Source organism: Euprymna scolopes, chromosome 20 (genome assembly GCF_053919585.1).
Source record: "Euprymna scolopes isolate OS-2025 chromosome 20, ASM5391958v1, whole genome shotgun sequence".
Classification (NCBI taxonomy): Eukaryota; Metazoa; Mollusca; class Cephalopoda; order Sepiida; family Sepiolidae; genus Euprymna; species Euprymna scolopes.
In genome coordinates, this window is record NC_136501.1 from 112,860,665 (window position 1) to 112,875,514 (window position 14,850).

Here is a 14,850-nt window from a genome sequence, read left to right on the forward strand (position 1 = left end):
TAGGAACTCGTGACTTCTGGAAAATCTACAACAGTGTAGTAAATAATGGACAATCAACAATTCCCCCACTATCTAACAATCATGAGGCTGTTTGCATGACAACCGGGAAAGCTAACATGCTTGCCAGTTGATTTGCCTCAAACTCTACATTGGATCCAGCAAACCACTTCCTCTTTAATTTTCCTTTACAGGCAGACAGCACACTAAATAATCTGAAAATTATTCCTTCTCAAGCACATGATATCATATAGTCAAAAATTAAAACTTCCATCATTTTTTTCATAAAAAACCTAAACACCTCAAAAGCATGTGGACCCAATCTCATCCGGGCTGTACTATTAAAAAATGCTCTGCTGAAGTTGGTCCAGTTCTCTCCAAACTTTTCAACAAATGCCTTCATGAATCTTGCTTTCCTGACTGCTGGAAAACTGCTTCTGTGATACAAGTTTTCAAGAATTCTGGTGAAAGAAGTGGTCCATTAAATTATCACTCCATTAGCCTCCTCCCTGTTTTCGACAAAATATTTGAGTCCATAATTAACCAAGGTCTAGTCCATCACCGTACAGCTGCTAAACTTCTGACCACCCAACAATATGGATTTAGGCAAGTCTGTTCTCAAGCAGCTATCCGTACTGTAATCTCTGAACGTATATATCATACACTGGACAAAGCAGGGAAATGGCAGAAACACTAGAGGAAGACCTCTAATCTGTAGTGGAATGGGCACAAAAATGGATGGTAACGTTCAATGCTGCCAAGACTAAGCTTGTTTCCTTTGATAATTACATGAAACCTTCTCAACCACCAATGGCTATGGCTGAAAGTATTTCGTTCAAACTCCTCAGTGTAACGTTCACAGGGAACATGAGTTGGAGCAGATATATCTAGGAAAAGGTATGATGATGGATGAGTTAAAACAGAGATTTTAGGATGTTGCAGCAGCTGATGAACAATTTAAATCTCAGATTTCTAAGAAGCATTCGTACAAGAGGATGCAATCTACAGGACATATTTTTAAAAAAATTAAAACTTCCATAATTTTTTTCTGAAATGACATGCTTTAAGGTTTAAACAAATATTTTTCTTCCATTATTCTTGATTTTATTGGATTGTTGAACAGTTCCCATTTTTTGAGATCATCCTATATATATATATATATATATATATATATATATATATATATATATGATGGCAGTAAATTCATTCTCGCATATTGCCATTACTTTATATATATATATATATATATATATATATATATATATATATATATATATATATAATTTCCTTGTACACATTTTTGTGAATTATTCCATGGATTTCTGCCTTTGGATTATTATGGACCATCTTCTTCCAATTACGGGATTTCCCTGGATTTTACTTGTACAGGGTGGGCCAAAATTAGGGTCCTATTTTTAAAAATTCATAAATTCATGTAAGTTTTAAGAAGTGTTTTTCGGCCAAAATTTGTTTTGTTTATTTCAAAAAAATCTCGGAAGGGTCAGTCTACACACACATAAAGTTTGGTGAGTTTAACTTTTATTTTGATGAAGTTATTCAAATTTAAAGATAGGACCCTTATTTTGGCCCACCCTGTACAAATGGAAATTCTTTTAACTTTCTTGAAATTTTACATTTGGATTTTACCGTCACTGGATCTTCTACCAGACTATCCATTCGTGTGTAATCACCTTTTTCTTTACCATATTCCCTCTGCTTCACTTTTTTTGTTTTCAAGTAAGATCTTTGACTTACTTGTTGTTTCATCAAATACTTCTGCATGCAAAATCCGATCCCGCATTTTGCTAATTCCTACCCTCTGATGAGAAGGAGAGTATTTCTTCGAAACTCTGCGGATTAAGGACTATCCATTTATCTAGTGTTTTCTTTTCTGATTAAATATGTTTTTAACTCATTTCAAAGTGTTTTTTAACATATTTCATTAACTGTTTGCTCATATATATATATGTGTATATATATATATATATATATATAATTTCTGTGGAAATGTTCTTTATTCACTTATATTTCCTTTTAATATATTCCAATCCTGATTTAAGAAGCTCAATTTAATTACAGAGCATATAATGAATAAATGACAAAAGTTTATGTTCCAAATTTCATGATGTTGACCATCTTACAATTTATTCCTTTATGTCAAGAATTGTGAATGTCAACTTAATTAAAGGAATAAATTGTAAGATGGTCAATATCATGAAATTTGGAATATAGACTTTTGTCATTTATTCTTTATCTCTCTCTCTATATATATATATAGACACACACACACACACACACACACACACACACACACACACACACACACACACACACACACACACACAAATAATACCCGTACCATGACAGGTAAAATCGGAATAAAGATTCCAGATTATGTTCACGAATGTACGCGGCTGTCCGTTTGTCCGTGTGTTTGCTTACCTTAGTAATAAATACTTTTTGGTGTCTTCGGTAAAGGCGTATAATACATTCAACAATATAAAGAGAAAGAGGGACGACGACCCACTTCCAAGCCTGAAAAAAAAAAAGCAAAAAAGAAACCAAACTAACAAACAAACATATCACACGATAGTTAGAATGGCACTCGGAAGAGCGCATACTTCCATACATGCGATTAATAATCAATTCAATTCCCACATTATCGGATTTGCAACAAACACGGAAAAAAAAGTCAACGTCCTTACCCCCACTCTTCCTAACACTCTTCTCCAAGTTTTAAATCTAAAATGGCCGTTGTGTCCGTATCAGAGTATACATTGCACGAGTACACACACCAGAGTATAGAAACACACGCATGCACACATACACACCCATACATATATATACTATCAGGGGAAACCCGCCGTTGCTCGGAAGTGAATGAGGATCAATAAATATTTCACACTTCCAATACTTTTATTGTCATCGAAATTGGTGAATTTGTCCATTTTTCAATCAAATCGATTACTTGCCTACTTTAGCCAGGAACCCACCACAATGCACCGGGAGGAAGCTTCACATGCCTCACTGAAGTAACTTAGTCCACAATATGTTGCAGTCTACGTTGCACTGTAGAGAATGTACTGTTGACTTTAAAAAATTATTTTATACAATTGCTTGAATTAAAGTTTAAAATGAAAAAATCAAGTATCATTGTTCAATTGTGCTCTAAACAGAAACATGCATTTCAAATGCGCCTCTGTCTTTTCAAAGAATCTACTGTTGATTTTATACGCCAGCTCTTCTGCTTGTGAAGTAATAAATCTTCTCAAATGCGCACGTGATGTTTCAGTCAAAATCAGACGGTTCCTTCTTTCATCAGATTTTTCGATTATTGATTTTCGATAGTTACTGAAATATTCTGATGCATGACCTATCTAAGAACATTTCCAGATACATAAAGAAGATTTGTGCGATATCAAAAAAAAAAAATCAACCCAGCCGTTTTTCGTTATTAGGATTTGGTAAAAAGAAAAAATCCATAAATGAAGACACACACACAAAAGTGTACTTTATATATAGGTAGATAAAAAATTTGTAGTGTCAGCATTGACTGGCACCACACCATCTAGTCGAGTAGGGTCAAGGAGGATGGAAAGACCGGGGAAAGAAAGCACTAACCAGACCTCCACTGGATGGATGTGAAGAGGACTGGCACCTTGGGCAAGCTTTTTTGTCATTCAAAATTCCATTAATGACTAATCGTTTTTGCTAGCAAGAAGTCAATAGAAAATGGCTGTTGAAATGATGTAAATTCATTTACAAAGGTTATCGAAGGAGGTTGCGAGTACTGGAAATCTAGGGAGACTTGTATATATATATATATATATATATATATATATATTTTAAAAATATTATTATCCGCTGACATGTGTTTCGTCGTCTACAACTCATCAGAGTGGCTGAATCTTGCGAGATTTGAAATCAGGACCTTATGGTAATGTTGTATATTAGTTTATATTGGAGGAGATGATATATTAAAACGTGTCATGTGTTATCTAGTGGATGTAAGATATTATTCTTTTAACAGACAGATAATAAACGTATAAATCGTATGTATGTTGTTTAGCCAGAGGACATGATATTGACGTGTAACTTGAATCATGTTGTATGAGACTTATCACACGGGATATTTTTACAGTTCATATGTAAGAAGAATAATATATGCTTCATACCTTTTTTCTTGAAGAGTTCTTCTGTATCTTCCCGCTGCTCCATGACGAACCATGAAGCCAATTGAGACATCTGTTCTTCTTTGTGAAAACCATAAAACAACTCTTTATATTTTTATAATATAAATTTATTAAAGTTGTCTCAAATGGTTTTCACAGGATCTGCAGTTTCTACATTTTCTGTTCATACAGCCTACTCCTAGCTGTCTGTCCACCCTTGTCCAGACGTCTGTCTGCTCTGGTGGTCAATCCTCAACTCACTGAATCTCTCCAAAACTAACTACATCACGTGTTCTCTTACGTCACCTAATTATGTGTCTCATACCAATCTAATCCACCTAGCTATTTGTTTATTCAAAACCCCAAAATAATGTTTACATATATTTCCTATTTTCACATTCTTTTTGCGATTCACGCATCAATCATTTCTTTCGCAATTTAATTGTTTATTCTTCTAATCATAATAACTGATCCAGCGACCATCCGTCGCTCAAATCAATTAACAAGAATACAATAACAATAATAATAATAATGTTTTGACCATTGCTCCTACTTGCCACAGTTAACAGAAATTATGATCACAGCCTAAAGGGTAATAACATTACAGTAAGAAGTGTAACCATCTACCACTAGGCTATCTCGCACGACTGAATGTATCGCATTTTTTTATGTACATGTTATTTGTTTTGTGATACCTTTTGAATGAATTCAATTATATATACGAAAGTGCCTTTTTACCTAAATGCGATTTAGAAATAATTTTCCCTTTAACCAATTTGGTACCTCCAAAAGGGGAACGTCATATGCATTATTTTTAAAATATAATTATCCAGTGACATGTGTTTCGTGATCTACGACTCATAAGAGTGGCTGAATCTTGCAAGATTCCAAATTGAGGTACTAGTGAGTACAAAGAATAAAGTTAATTCCTTACCTGAGGTGATTTCCCACTAAAGTGAGGATAAACTAAACAGTCCGGATCTTTTCCCCATTTCTCAAACTTTGCATGACACACATCTGGGTCGTGTTCATTGATATTTGTCTGATATCGGACAACTCCCCTGGAAAAGAAAACAAAAGTTAAAAATGTAAAAAAAAAAAGAAAAAGTGAACAACAACAACAAAAACCGTAACAGAAAATACAAAAGAAAATGAAAAAAAACGTAACAGAAAATACAAAAGAAAATGAAAAAAACGTAACAAAAATACAAAAGGAAATGAAAAAAACGTAACAGAAAATACAAAAGAAAATGAAAAAAAAACGTAACAGAAAATACAAAAGAAAATGAAAAAAAAAAAAAACGTAACAAAAATACAAAAGAAAATGAAAAAAAAACGTAACAGAAAATACAAAAGAAAATGAAAAAAAACGTAACAAAAATACAAAAGGAAATGAAAAAAACGTAACAAAAAATACAAAAGAAAATGAAAAAAAAACGTAACAAAAAATACAAAAGAAAATGAAAAAAAAGCGTAACAGAAAATACAAAAGAAAATGAAAAAAAAACGTAACAGAAAATACAAAAGAAAATGAAAAAAAAAAAAAACGTAACAAAAATACAAAAGAAAATGAAAAAAAACGTAACAGAAAATACAAAAGAAAATGAAAAAAAACGTAACAAAAATACAAAAGAAAATGAAAAAAACGTAACAAAAAATACAAAAGAAAATGAAAAAAAGCGTAACAAAAATACAAAAGAAAATTAAAAAAACGTAACAAAAAATACAAAAGAAAATGAAAAAAAAACGTAACAGAAAATACAAAAGAAAATGAAAAAAAAAAAAAACGTAACAAAAATACAAAAGAAAATGAAAAAAAAAACGTAACAAAAATACAAAAGAAAATGAAAAAAAACGTAACAGAAAATACAAAAGAAAATGAAAAAAAACGTAACAAAAATACAAAAGAAAATGAAAAAAACGTAACAAAAAATACAAAAGAAAATGAAAAAAAGCGTAACAAAAATACAAAAGAAAATTAAAAAAACGTAACAAAAAATACAAAAGAAAATGAAAAAAAAACGTAACAGAAAATACAAAAGAAAATGAAAAAAAACGTAACAGAAAATACAAAAGAAAATGAAAAAACGTAACAAAAAATACAAAAGAAAATGAAAAAAACGTAACAGAAAATACAAAAGAAAATGAAAAAAAAACGTAACAGAAAATACAAAAGAAAATGAAAAAAAAAACGTAACAGAAAATACAAAAGAAAATGAAAAAAAAAACGAAACAAAAATACAAAAGGAAATGAAAAAAACGTAACAAAAATACAAAAGAAAATTAAAAAAACGTAACAAAAATACAAAAGAAAATTAAAAAAACGTAACAAAAAATACAAAAGAAAATGAAAAAAAAAGCGTAACAGAAAATACAAAAGAAAATGAAAAAAAAAACGTAACAAAAAATACAAAAGAAAATGAAATTTTTTTTTAAAAAAATACAAAAGAAAATCAAATAAAACGTGCCAAAAAAATACCAAAGAAAATGAGAGAAAAAAAATGCAAAAGGAAAAAAAATGGGAAAAACGCGCCCCCTCCAAAAAAAAAAAACGGGGGAAAATGTGGAAAATGAAAAGAAAAAATGAAACAAAAAGAAAATTAATTGTGAAAAAGAGTTTAATCATCATGGATTTGAAGTGGGTTTGATAATTGCAATTTAGAAGTTAACAAAAACATGTGTAAATTTCTTGATCGATATAAACTGAAGCAAAATAAGGCATACAACGGCGGAATAAGCCATGTGTGTGTGTGTGTGTGTGTGTGTGTGTGTGTGTGTGTGTGTGTGTGTGTGTGTTTGGATAAACCTGCGTGGCTTATATGAAGTTTATAGTTTGAAAATATAGTTTCTTTTTTTTTGTCTGAAATTTTTAATCATAGAACAGTATTATAATCTTAAAAAAAATTATGTAGTTTCGTCCCATAAAACCAAAGATATGGCCATTTCAATACCCAATTCGGCTACAAGTATAGATATATCCATATATATATATACTAGTGGTCTGATAAGGTCACAGGGGAGACAACCGAAGCAGCAAAACCGACAAATATAAGGGAAACAGTAATTGTCTGTATTTTTGAGATGAGGTGTTTTTTTCATTTATTGAGATTGTCGGACTGACTTCCTCATCTTGGTTGTTATAGTCACAACCTTTCGGCCGTTTTGCCCTCCAGCCTTCATTAGGTGTTTTGTATCGAACTGGATAACCGTTTGTTAGGGAAACAACCGAAGCAGAAAAACTGACAAATACAGGGGAGACAATCGAAGTAGCAAAACCGAAGTTGCTTGCCCAAGCAAAATTCATCCCAAAACAGCAAAACTGAAGCTGCACTTCCAGGACACTATATATACAAATGTAGACAAATTTGGGCATATTTTATTGGTTTGAAAATATGGGTTGTTTTTTTAAAAATTGTCATAGAATTTTAGCTATAGAATAGTATTATAATCTTCAAAGAGCCTCCAAATTTTCATGTAGATGTGAGCATTTTCAATATTCCATTTGTCTATATATATATAACCTTTTTTTGGCAATTTTACAAGTTTAAGATCTCAGTGACTATTGATCAGAATTGACCAAATGAAAGCTCGTTGGAAAGCTAAAGCCAATTTCACAGTGTATACTGAAGATATTTACCCCCCAAAAAACAAAACAAATGAAATATAGTCAACAATAAAGGTTAAACAGTGAGGATCGGTGGTAAACAATAAAGGAATTGTATAACTTTTTTCTGTTCTTTACATGTGATGCATATTAGCACTTTTAGGGTATCGACGAATTATCTAAGCGAGGAGATTATTATTATTATTATTATTATTATTATTATTATTATTATTATTATTATCGGGCAAATTGCAAAAGAAAAAAAAAACATGTCAATATGTCTACGTCATCATTTCAGTCCAGTTCAAGCAAAATTTGTTGATTATTTGATACTTTGCGATCTGACACATGATTGTTAAAATCGGTGAACTTACTGGAATCCGTGAAGAATGAGACCAATGAAGAAGATGACAAATAAGTGATGCGTGAACCAAAAAACTTCAAAGTAAAAACGCCTGTTGAAAGACAAAAAGAAAAAATTGGAAAGATTCAATGCTGCTTATCATATTTCAAAACAAATACCTAAAAACCATCTAATTTGAAAAGCATCTGATTTGCTTACACACACACACACACACACACACACACACACACACACACACACACACACACACATATATAAAAACACATGATCAAAATGGAAGACTGTCATTCGCATGCCTTAAATCCACAACAACAACGACAATAATAATAATAATAATAATAATAATAATAATAATAATAATAATGATAATAATAATAATAATAACAACAACAATAATAATGTATCCTGGTCACGGCACCATATTTTGCCATGTTAAATACTACTTTACAATGGCGTGAAAACCATCGTTTCTTCTCGTCATTTTATTATGTTAAACGCCATCAGACTACCTTACACTGGTGTGAAAACAATAACACTAAAATACTCCAGATGTCCTGATCACAGCACCTTTTCTTCTTTTCTTGTCATTTTATTATGTTAATTTTATTAGCAAGCGGGTACAGTGTATCTTGGTCCGCCATCTATAAGATTAATAACCGATTACCTCTCCCTTAGCAACTTTTCCAGAAATAAATGACCGTAATGGCTACAATGATACAATTAATTGCTGCAAATCGTGAATGTTGATTTTCTTACATAAAAGCACAAAATAATTACTTGATCTATTTACGTGACTTACACCAGAAATTTCAATATGGAAACTATTATTATTGCATAAGCGTTTATGACCTGGTTGAACTAATTCGTTCAGTTGTAGATAAATGAATATAACAGCATAAATAAAGTGGGAATTGATTCTAACACGCCTTGTACATATTAGTTCAGTATCTGGGTAGATGACAAATACCTCCAGATTGCAACTGTCCGTTGCTTACATTCAGTATGCTGCCATCTAAAATTAACAATGATAAGTGAAGCATGTATGGTCCCCCGTGAGTGCACAGTCAACGAGGCACATAATAAAAAAAACAACTAAGTTCAGCATTTGCCCCCTGCTCATCAGCCCCAAAAGTTCCCAAGGCCTTAACATATTTAAATTTGAGTTCAGCACCATGCAAAACTGCTAAATAGACATACACAGAAAATTTGGGACAAATATGGTAAAATAGTCCCAAAAATAGAGTATTTTTATTAATCCTAAAAGAACCCCTGGGGCACACCCAAGAGTTATCGCGAAGTATAGACAAACAAAATTATATAGAAATCAGTTAATTACAACTTTTCAGAAAGTTTTATAAAAATCCAAGGCATTAATTTTTTTAATAAGCACAAAAGTGTCAATTTTAGCCATTTTAACCCGAAAGGCACCTCTAGGGGTACAACCAGAGTTTTCCCAGAGAATCCGTTCTGTTACATTTTTACTCATATCATGTTTAATGTTTGTACAAAATTTCAAAAAATTCCAAGCTGTAGTTATTGAGAAATAATTATCTACATCATAATTCAGGTCATAAAGTAAAGAAGAAAAATGAACTTTTTATTGTGTAGAGTTTTGATTGATCCTAAAGTCAGAGTCCATCGTGTTGATAAAAAATGAACAGATAGACATACAATTATTGTTTTTTAAAATAATTTTTTTCAAGTAAAAAGGAAATCTATTTACCTTATAAAATCAGTTGCAGACGAAACCATTAAGATGAGACACAGTGTTATCACAACGCCAGTCGAACCTGGTAGTAATCGAAACAGTTCTATCACAGGCTCCTGTTAATTATATATATATATATATATATATATATATATATATATATATATATATATATATATATATATATATATATAAGGTGGTGATCAAAATAAAATATTAGACAATAAAATAAAGCATTTACTGCTGTCATCCAGATACTTTTATTAAATTACACAAAGTAGATTGATAGAGCAAATCCAAAGTTATAAAAGAAATTTAATACAAAATATATAACTTTTATGAATAATACATATAGCATATATAAAAACCTGAAACGTATATATATATATATATATATATATATATATATATATATATATATATATATATATATTAGTAGAACAACAGGAGTATGAAATTAAATCCAAAAACTATATATTGATGGATCCACCAATATATAATTTTGTGAATTCATTTCATACTCCTGTTGTCCTATTGTATAAGCTCCAATGATAATTGTTGAGCTTGGCATTCTCCAGATAAGTCTCTTCTTGTGGAATTGAACACTCCCTTATCCTTTAACTCATTAAGCTATATATATATATATATATATATATATATATATATATATATATATTAGTGATGGGACGATTCCAATATTTTTCCAGATTCCGATACAATTACCAATTCCATACAAAATTCCCGATTCCAATATAATTACCGATTCCGATTCTTTGTAAATCTGTAAATATTTGTAAAGTTGTTATTTTGTCTCGATTACCGTAAAACTGTAAAAAAAACACATCTTAAATGTGCATGTATTTTCTCAAACGTAAAAACACACTTGGGGTGATCTAGAGATTTTAGTCTTACTAGAAGTTTAAATCAATAAATATCTATTATTATATTATTACTACAAGCAACAAAATCAAATAAAAAAGATAATTAAAGAAATCGATTTTGGCGATTCCAATTCTGAATAATCGTCCCAACACTAATATATATATATATATATATATATATATATATATATATATATATATATATATATATATATATGATTATTAAAATAGATAAAATCTGACGATATGAAATTTAAAATGAAAGTGAAGAAACCTAGATGTTCGATTTTTCACCTGTCTTATACGGGCTTTCTCAAGAAGGATGGTCAATGACGAGATGGTCAAATGTTTAAAGCAATATATACTAACAGGGGGGAGTCTTTATGTAAATTAAGCATTTATATACACATATACAGTTTATGATGGTTGTAAAAAAAAGTTATATAAAACAAATTAAGACGGAAGTATTTAGGTTTATCCTGTATCTAAATTGTTTTCATTGACATATAGGAAGAAATATGGAAGAAACCATTTCTTTGTTTAATAGTATTAATAGATTGACAAATAAGAGCAGATTCGATTAGACGACGTGTTGATTTATTGTGTATATGTTTTAGGAGATCGTATTATTAAATCTTGCTATTTCACTCCTTTGACATCTATAGGTGTCAGGTCCATACCTTGGAGCACCAGACCCTCATCTATTCATTAGCACATTGGGTATCGAACTAATCTCTCTACACATATATCTAAACTATCTCATTACTTTAACTCCATGTGATCAAAGCCACAAACCGATGATCCACCTTCCTCACATAATTTTATTTATGTTAGTTATGAAAACTAAAATTCTTATAACACCAAGTTAGCATTTTTTGGGGAATAATTTTATCTGAAAATATTGCATTCCAAATATCTGTCTTCGGTGACGTTCAATTTAGACTTACGAAAAATAATCATAATAATCCACTACTTTATTTTCCAGCATTGCCTGGAACCAACAAATATAACAAAATGACAAGATAAGCAATAATGAACAACACAGTGGCAAAAGGGATTAGTATGGTGGAAGTCCCTCGACTTCAAAGAGTCTCAGTCATTTGTTATATATGGAAGGGGACAGATGTAAATAAGTTTGAAAATTATATTTATTAAAGGAAAAGGCTAGAATTGAACTCAGTACTCACAAAGTTAAAAGTGAATACGTATTGGTATTTAAATGCGATTAGTGAATTGTCATTATAGTAGAAATAATTATAAAACAAAGACAGGTCAGTTAGGAATAATAGACAATGGATTGAGAAATTTTTCTCGTTTTGCAAAGGCGTGTGGATACATGTGCAATATGTAGAATCCATGTGATGGACTCTCACATGGTTGAGCACGTTTTGACGTCATAAAGAAAGATAAATTCAATATATTCAGTTAAGAGGGTTCTAAATCAGACAGTTCATTCAAAGTCAAGTTCGGGAGTTGAGTTTGGAACAGTCAGAAGAAGAGAGTTAGCTAGGCCCCTTTCGGAAGTGAAAGAAAGGGTGACATGACAATATATTTCTGCAAGGCAATCGATTTCCTGATCATCATCTTATCCAAGTAATGTGATTTTTGTCTATCGTCTTGCAAATGAACTTTATATGAAACACCCTCTAAAAGTATAACTATCTGCCACCATCACTATTAATGAATTCCCTTCTCCATGTTTAAAAGAACTGTCCATTACACATCTCTTCACATTCATATGTCTCCTAAGAATAATATGAAAACGTGTTGGAGACATATGTGTATGTAAATCCACGTGAGAAAACATTCAAGTGCTTGAGCATGTTTCTGACGTCACAAAGAAAGATAGATCACAATATATTCAGAAGTTAAGAGTCAGTCAGAGAAGCAAGAGAGAAGTAAGAGGGGAGTTGAGTTTACAGTTAGAGTCAGAAGAGTTAGCCGAACTTATCATCAAAAATGAATTCTCTTCTCTAGTGTTAAAAAACTGTCTATTACTACACCTCTGTGTATCATCATTATAAATGTTATCTGTCCCCCATTCTGTTTACCTTGTTATGTGTTGCCTCCGTTATGTGACATCTCCGTTATGTCTCGTCCCGATATATGCTGTTCACGCTATGTGTCATCCCCGTTATGTGTCATCCCCGTTATGTGTCATCCCCATTGTGTATCATCCCCGGTATGTGTTGTCCCCGTTGTGTGTCGTCCCCGTTATGTGTTGTCCCCATTGTGTGTCATCCCCGTTATGTGTCATCCCTGTTATGTGTCGTCCTCATAATGTGACGTCCCGATATGCACATCCCACTGCTACTCAACACATTATTAAGCTGGATTTTTAATTTTTAGTTGAACTGTTTTAACATAAATAATTTTATCTGCCAATAGCTTTTTGCTCCGACTTCCTGTTTGTATTTTTACAAATATCAATAACGATTGTAATAACTTGGTGTTGCTCGAACCAACTATGTAACACACGTAGACTGATGTTTTGTCACGTACCTTTGTTTATGTAGCTAGCATTCCAAAGTTAATATCCTTGATGCATTTATAACAAATATTTTTCTTAAAAATATCTTTTTCGCTTCAATACATATTTTCAAACGTTCTATTTTATGCTTTACTTTCTTTGTTCTTCTTGGGGTGGAATGTTATGAAAAAAAAAAAAAATATATTTTTTAAAAAATAAAATACAGGGTGGAACGATAAAATTGTTGTTCTAAAGAAAACTACACTACAGCTTTATTTTAAAACTTTTATTGAAAAAATCAATTCAGGTAACTTTATTATGTAGTCTAGAAATGTAAACCATTTTAAGTTTCAGAACAGTTTCAGATGGTTCGCCGTTACACACAAGTCCTGGGAGGTGACTTGTTTGTAGTAGACAGTTCCACAGAACAAAATATTCTTACCGTGTCGAAACCCGGGAAAAGAACATGTGAAATTGCTCCAGAAAAGGTTTAATATTTATGAAGCAATTCTGGTTTCTGATTGGTTGGTAGCAGAACGTGAATTAATTTGATTCGTCAGTTCTTAGCAGCATCCTTTATAAATAGAATCGTCTGACTGTGTGGGATCATACCCCATTAGAATCCAAAATATTGCAAGTAATATTGCTGACATCTATTCAATGTAGCCGCCTCAATCACCGCCTCGATATGGGTCCAGAACTGGGAGCATGCCTTTTCCACAAATGCCAGTGAGAGCTCAGCGAATACTCGGTGGACGACAGCAAACAGGCTGGCTTTTGTGTTGTGGGAGGTCATGTTGGTGATGTTCTCGAGGTATGACCAAACAAAGTAGTCCAGCGGATTCAGGTCGGGGGAAAAGGGCAGGGGGCAGCGAGAGAAGGGTACAAAGTCATAGCACTCCTGCAGCCAAGCCTAGATCTCTTTGGACTTGTGGACCGGTATTGAGTCCTGCTACCACATCCAGGGTCTGCCAGCGACCACCTGATTGCACCAGGGGATCACTCTTCAACACATCCAGGTACACTTCGTTGTTGACTTTCAAGCCGACTTTGAAGATGTGAGATGGCATGATGTGGCCCTCACTTGAAACCATACCAAAAACCATAACCATGGCCGGAAACTTCGTGGAGCTGTGCCCTCAAACGTTGAACCATCCGGATTTGCATTTTGAGGGTGCTGGCAATGGTCCTGTAGTCATAACTTGGATCGGTAGAAAGCAGGAGTTGTACAGTGGCACATCTTCGATCTCACTCCTTGAACATTGTGTTACTTTCAGACATGATAGAAGGCAACTATTGCTATTGGGATTTGTACACAACTAGCCAACTAGTAGATGGTCTGCAACGAAGAAAACTGGTTTTCATCAAATGGAAATTGAATCATGTCGTCTTTTCTAGGGCGACAATTTTAGCGTTCCACCTTGTACAACTATCAACAACGATCAATAATAATAATTGTCAAGGTTACTCGGCGTTTTCCGGACTAACAATATGATATGGCATCTAATTGAAAATATCTACAATGAACAAAAAAAAAAAAAACGAAAAAAAAGAAAGAAAGAAAAAAAAACGAAAAAAAAGAAAGAAAGAAAAAAAAAACGAAAAAAAAGAAAGAAAGAAAAAAAAACGAAAAAAAAGAAAGAAAGAAAAAAAA

The 14,850-nt window shown here is 32.1% G+C and overlaps 1 protein-coding gene across 4 annotated transcripts in view; it reads right to left on the reverse strand.

Annotated features, from left to right (window-relative positions):
• LOC145241571 (NADPH oxidase 2-like) overlaps positions 1-14,850 on the reverse strand; it is a 247,736-nt gene that overhangs the window by 41,162 nt on the left and 191,724 nt on the right. For 3 of the 4 annotated variants that reach the window (XM_080104644.1, XM_080104648.1, XM_080104642.1), the window contains 4 exons: positions 9,861-9,961; positions 8,148-8,228; positions 5,104-5,230; positions 2,440-2,532 (listed from right to left, as the gene is read on the reverse strand). In XM_080104644.1, the coding sequence (XP_079960770.1) occupies positions 2,440-2,532; positions 5,104-5,230; positions 8,148-8,228; positions 9,861-9,961 (402 nt within the window). The remainder of the gene's footprint in view (positions 1-2,439; positions 2,533-5,103; positions 5,231-8,147; positions 8,229-9,860; positions 9,962-14,850) is intronic. The other variant, XM_080104643.1, reaches the window with a different exon arrangement.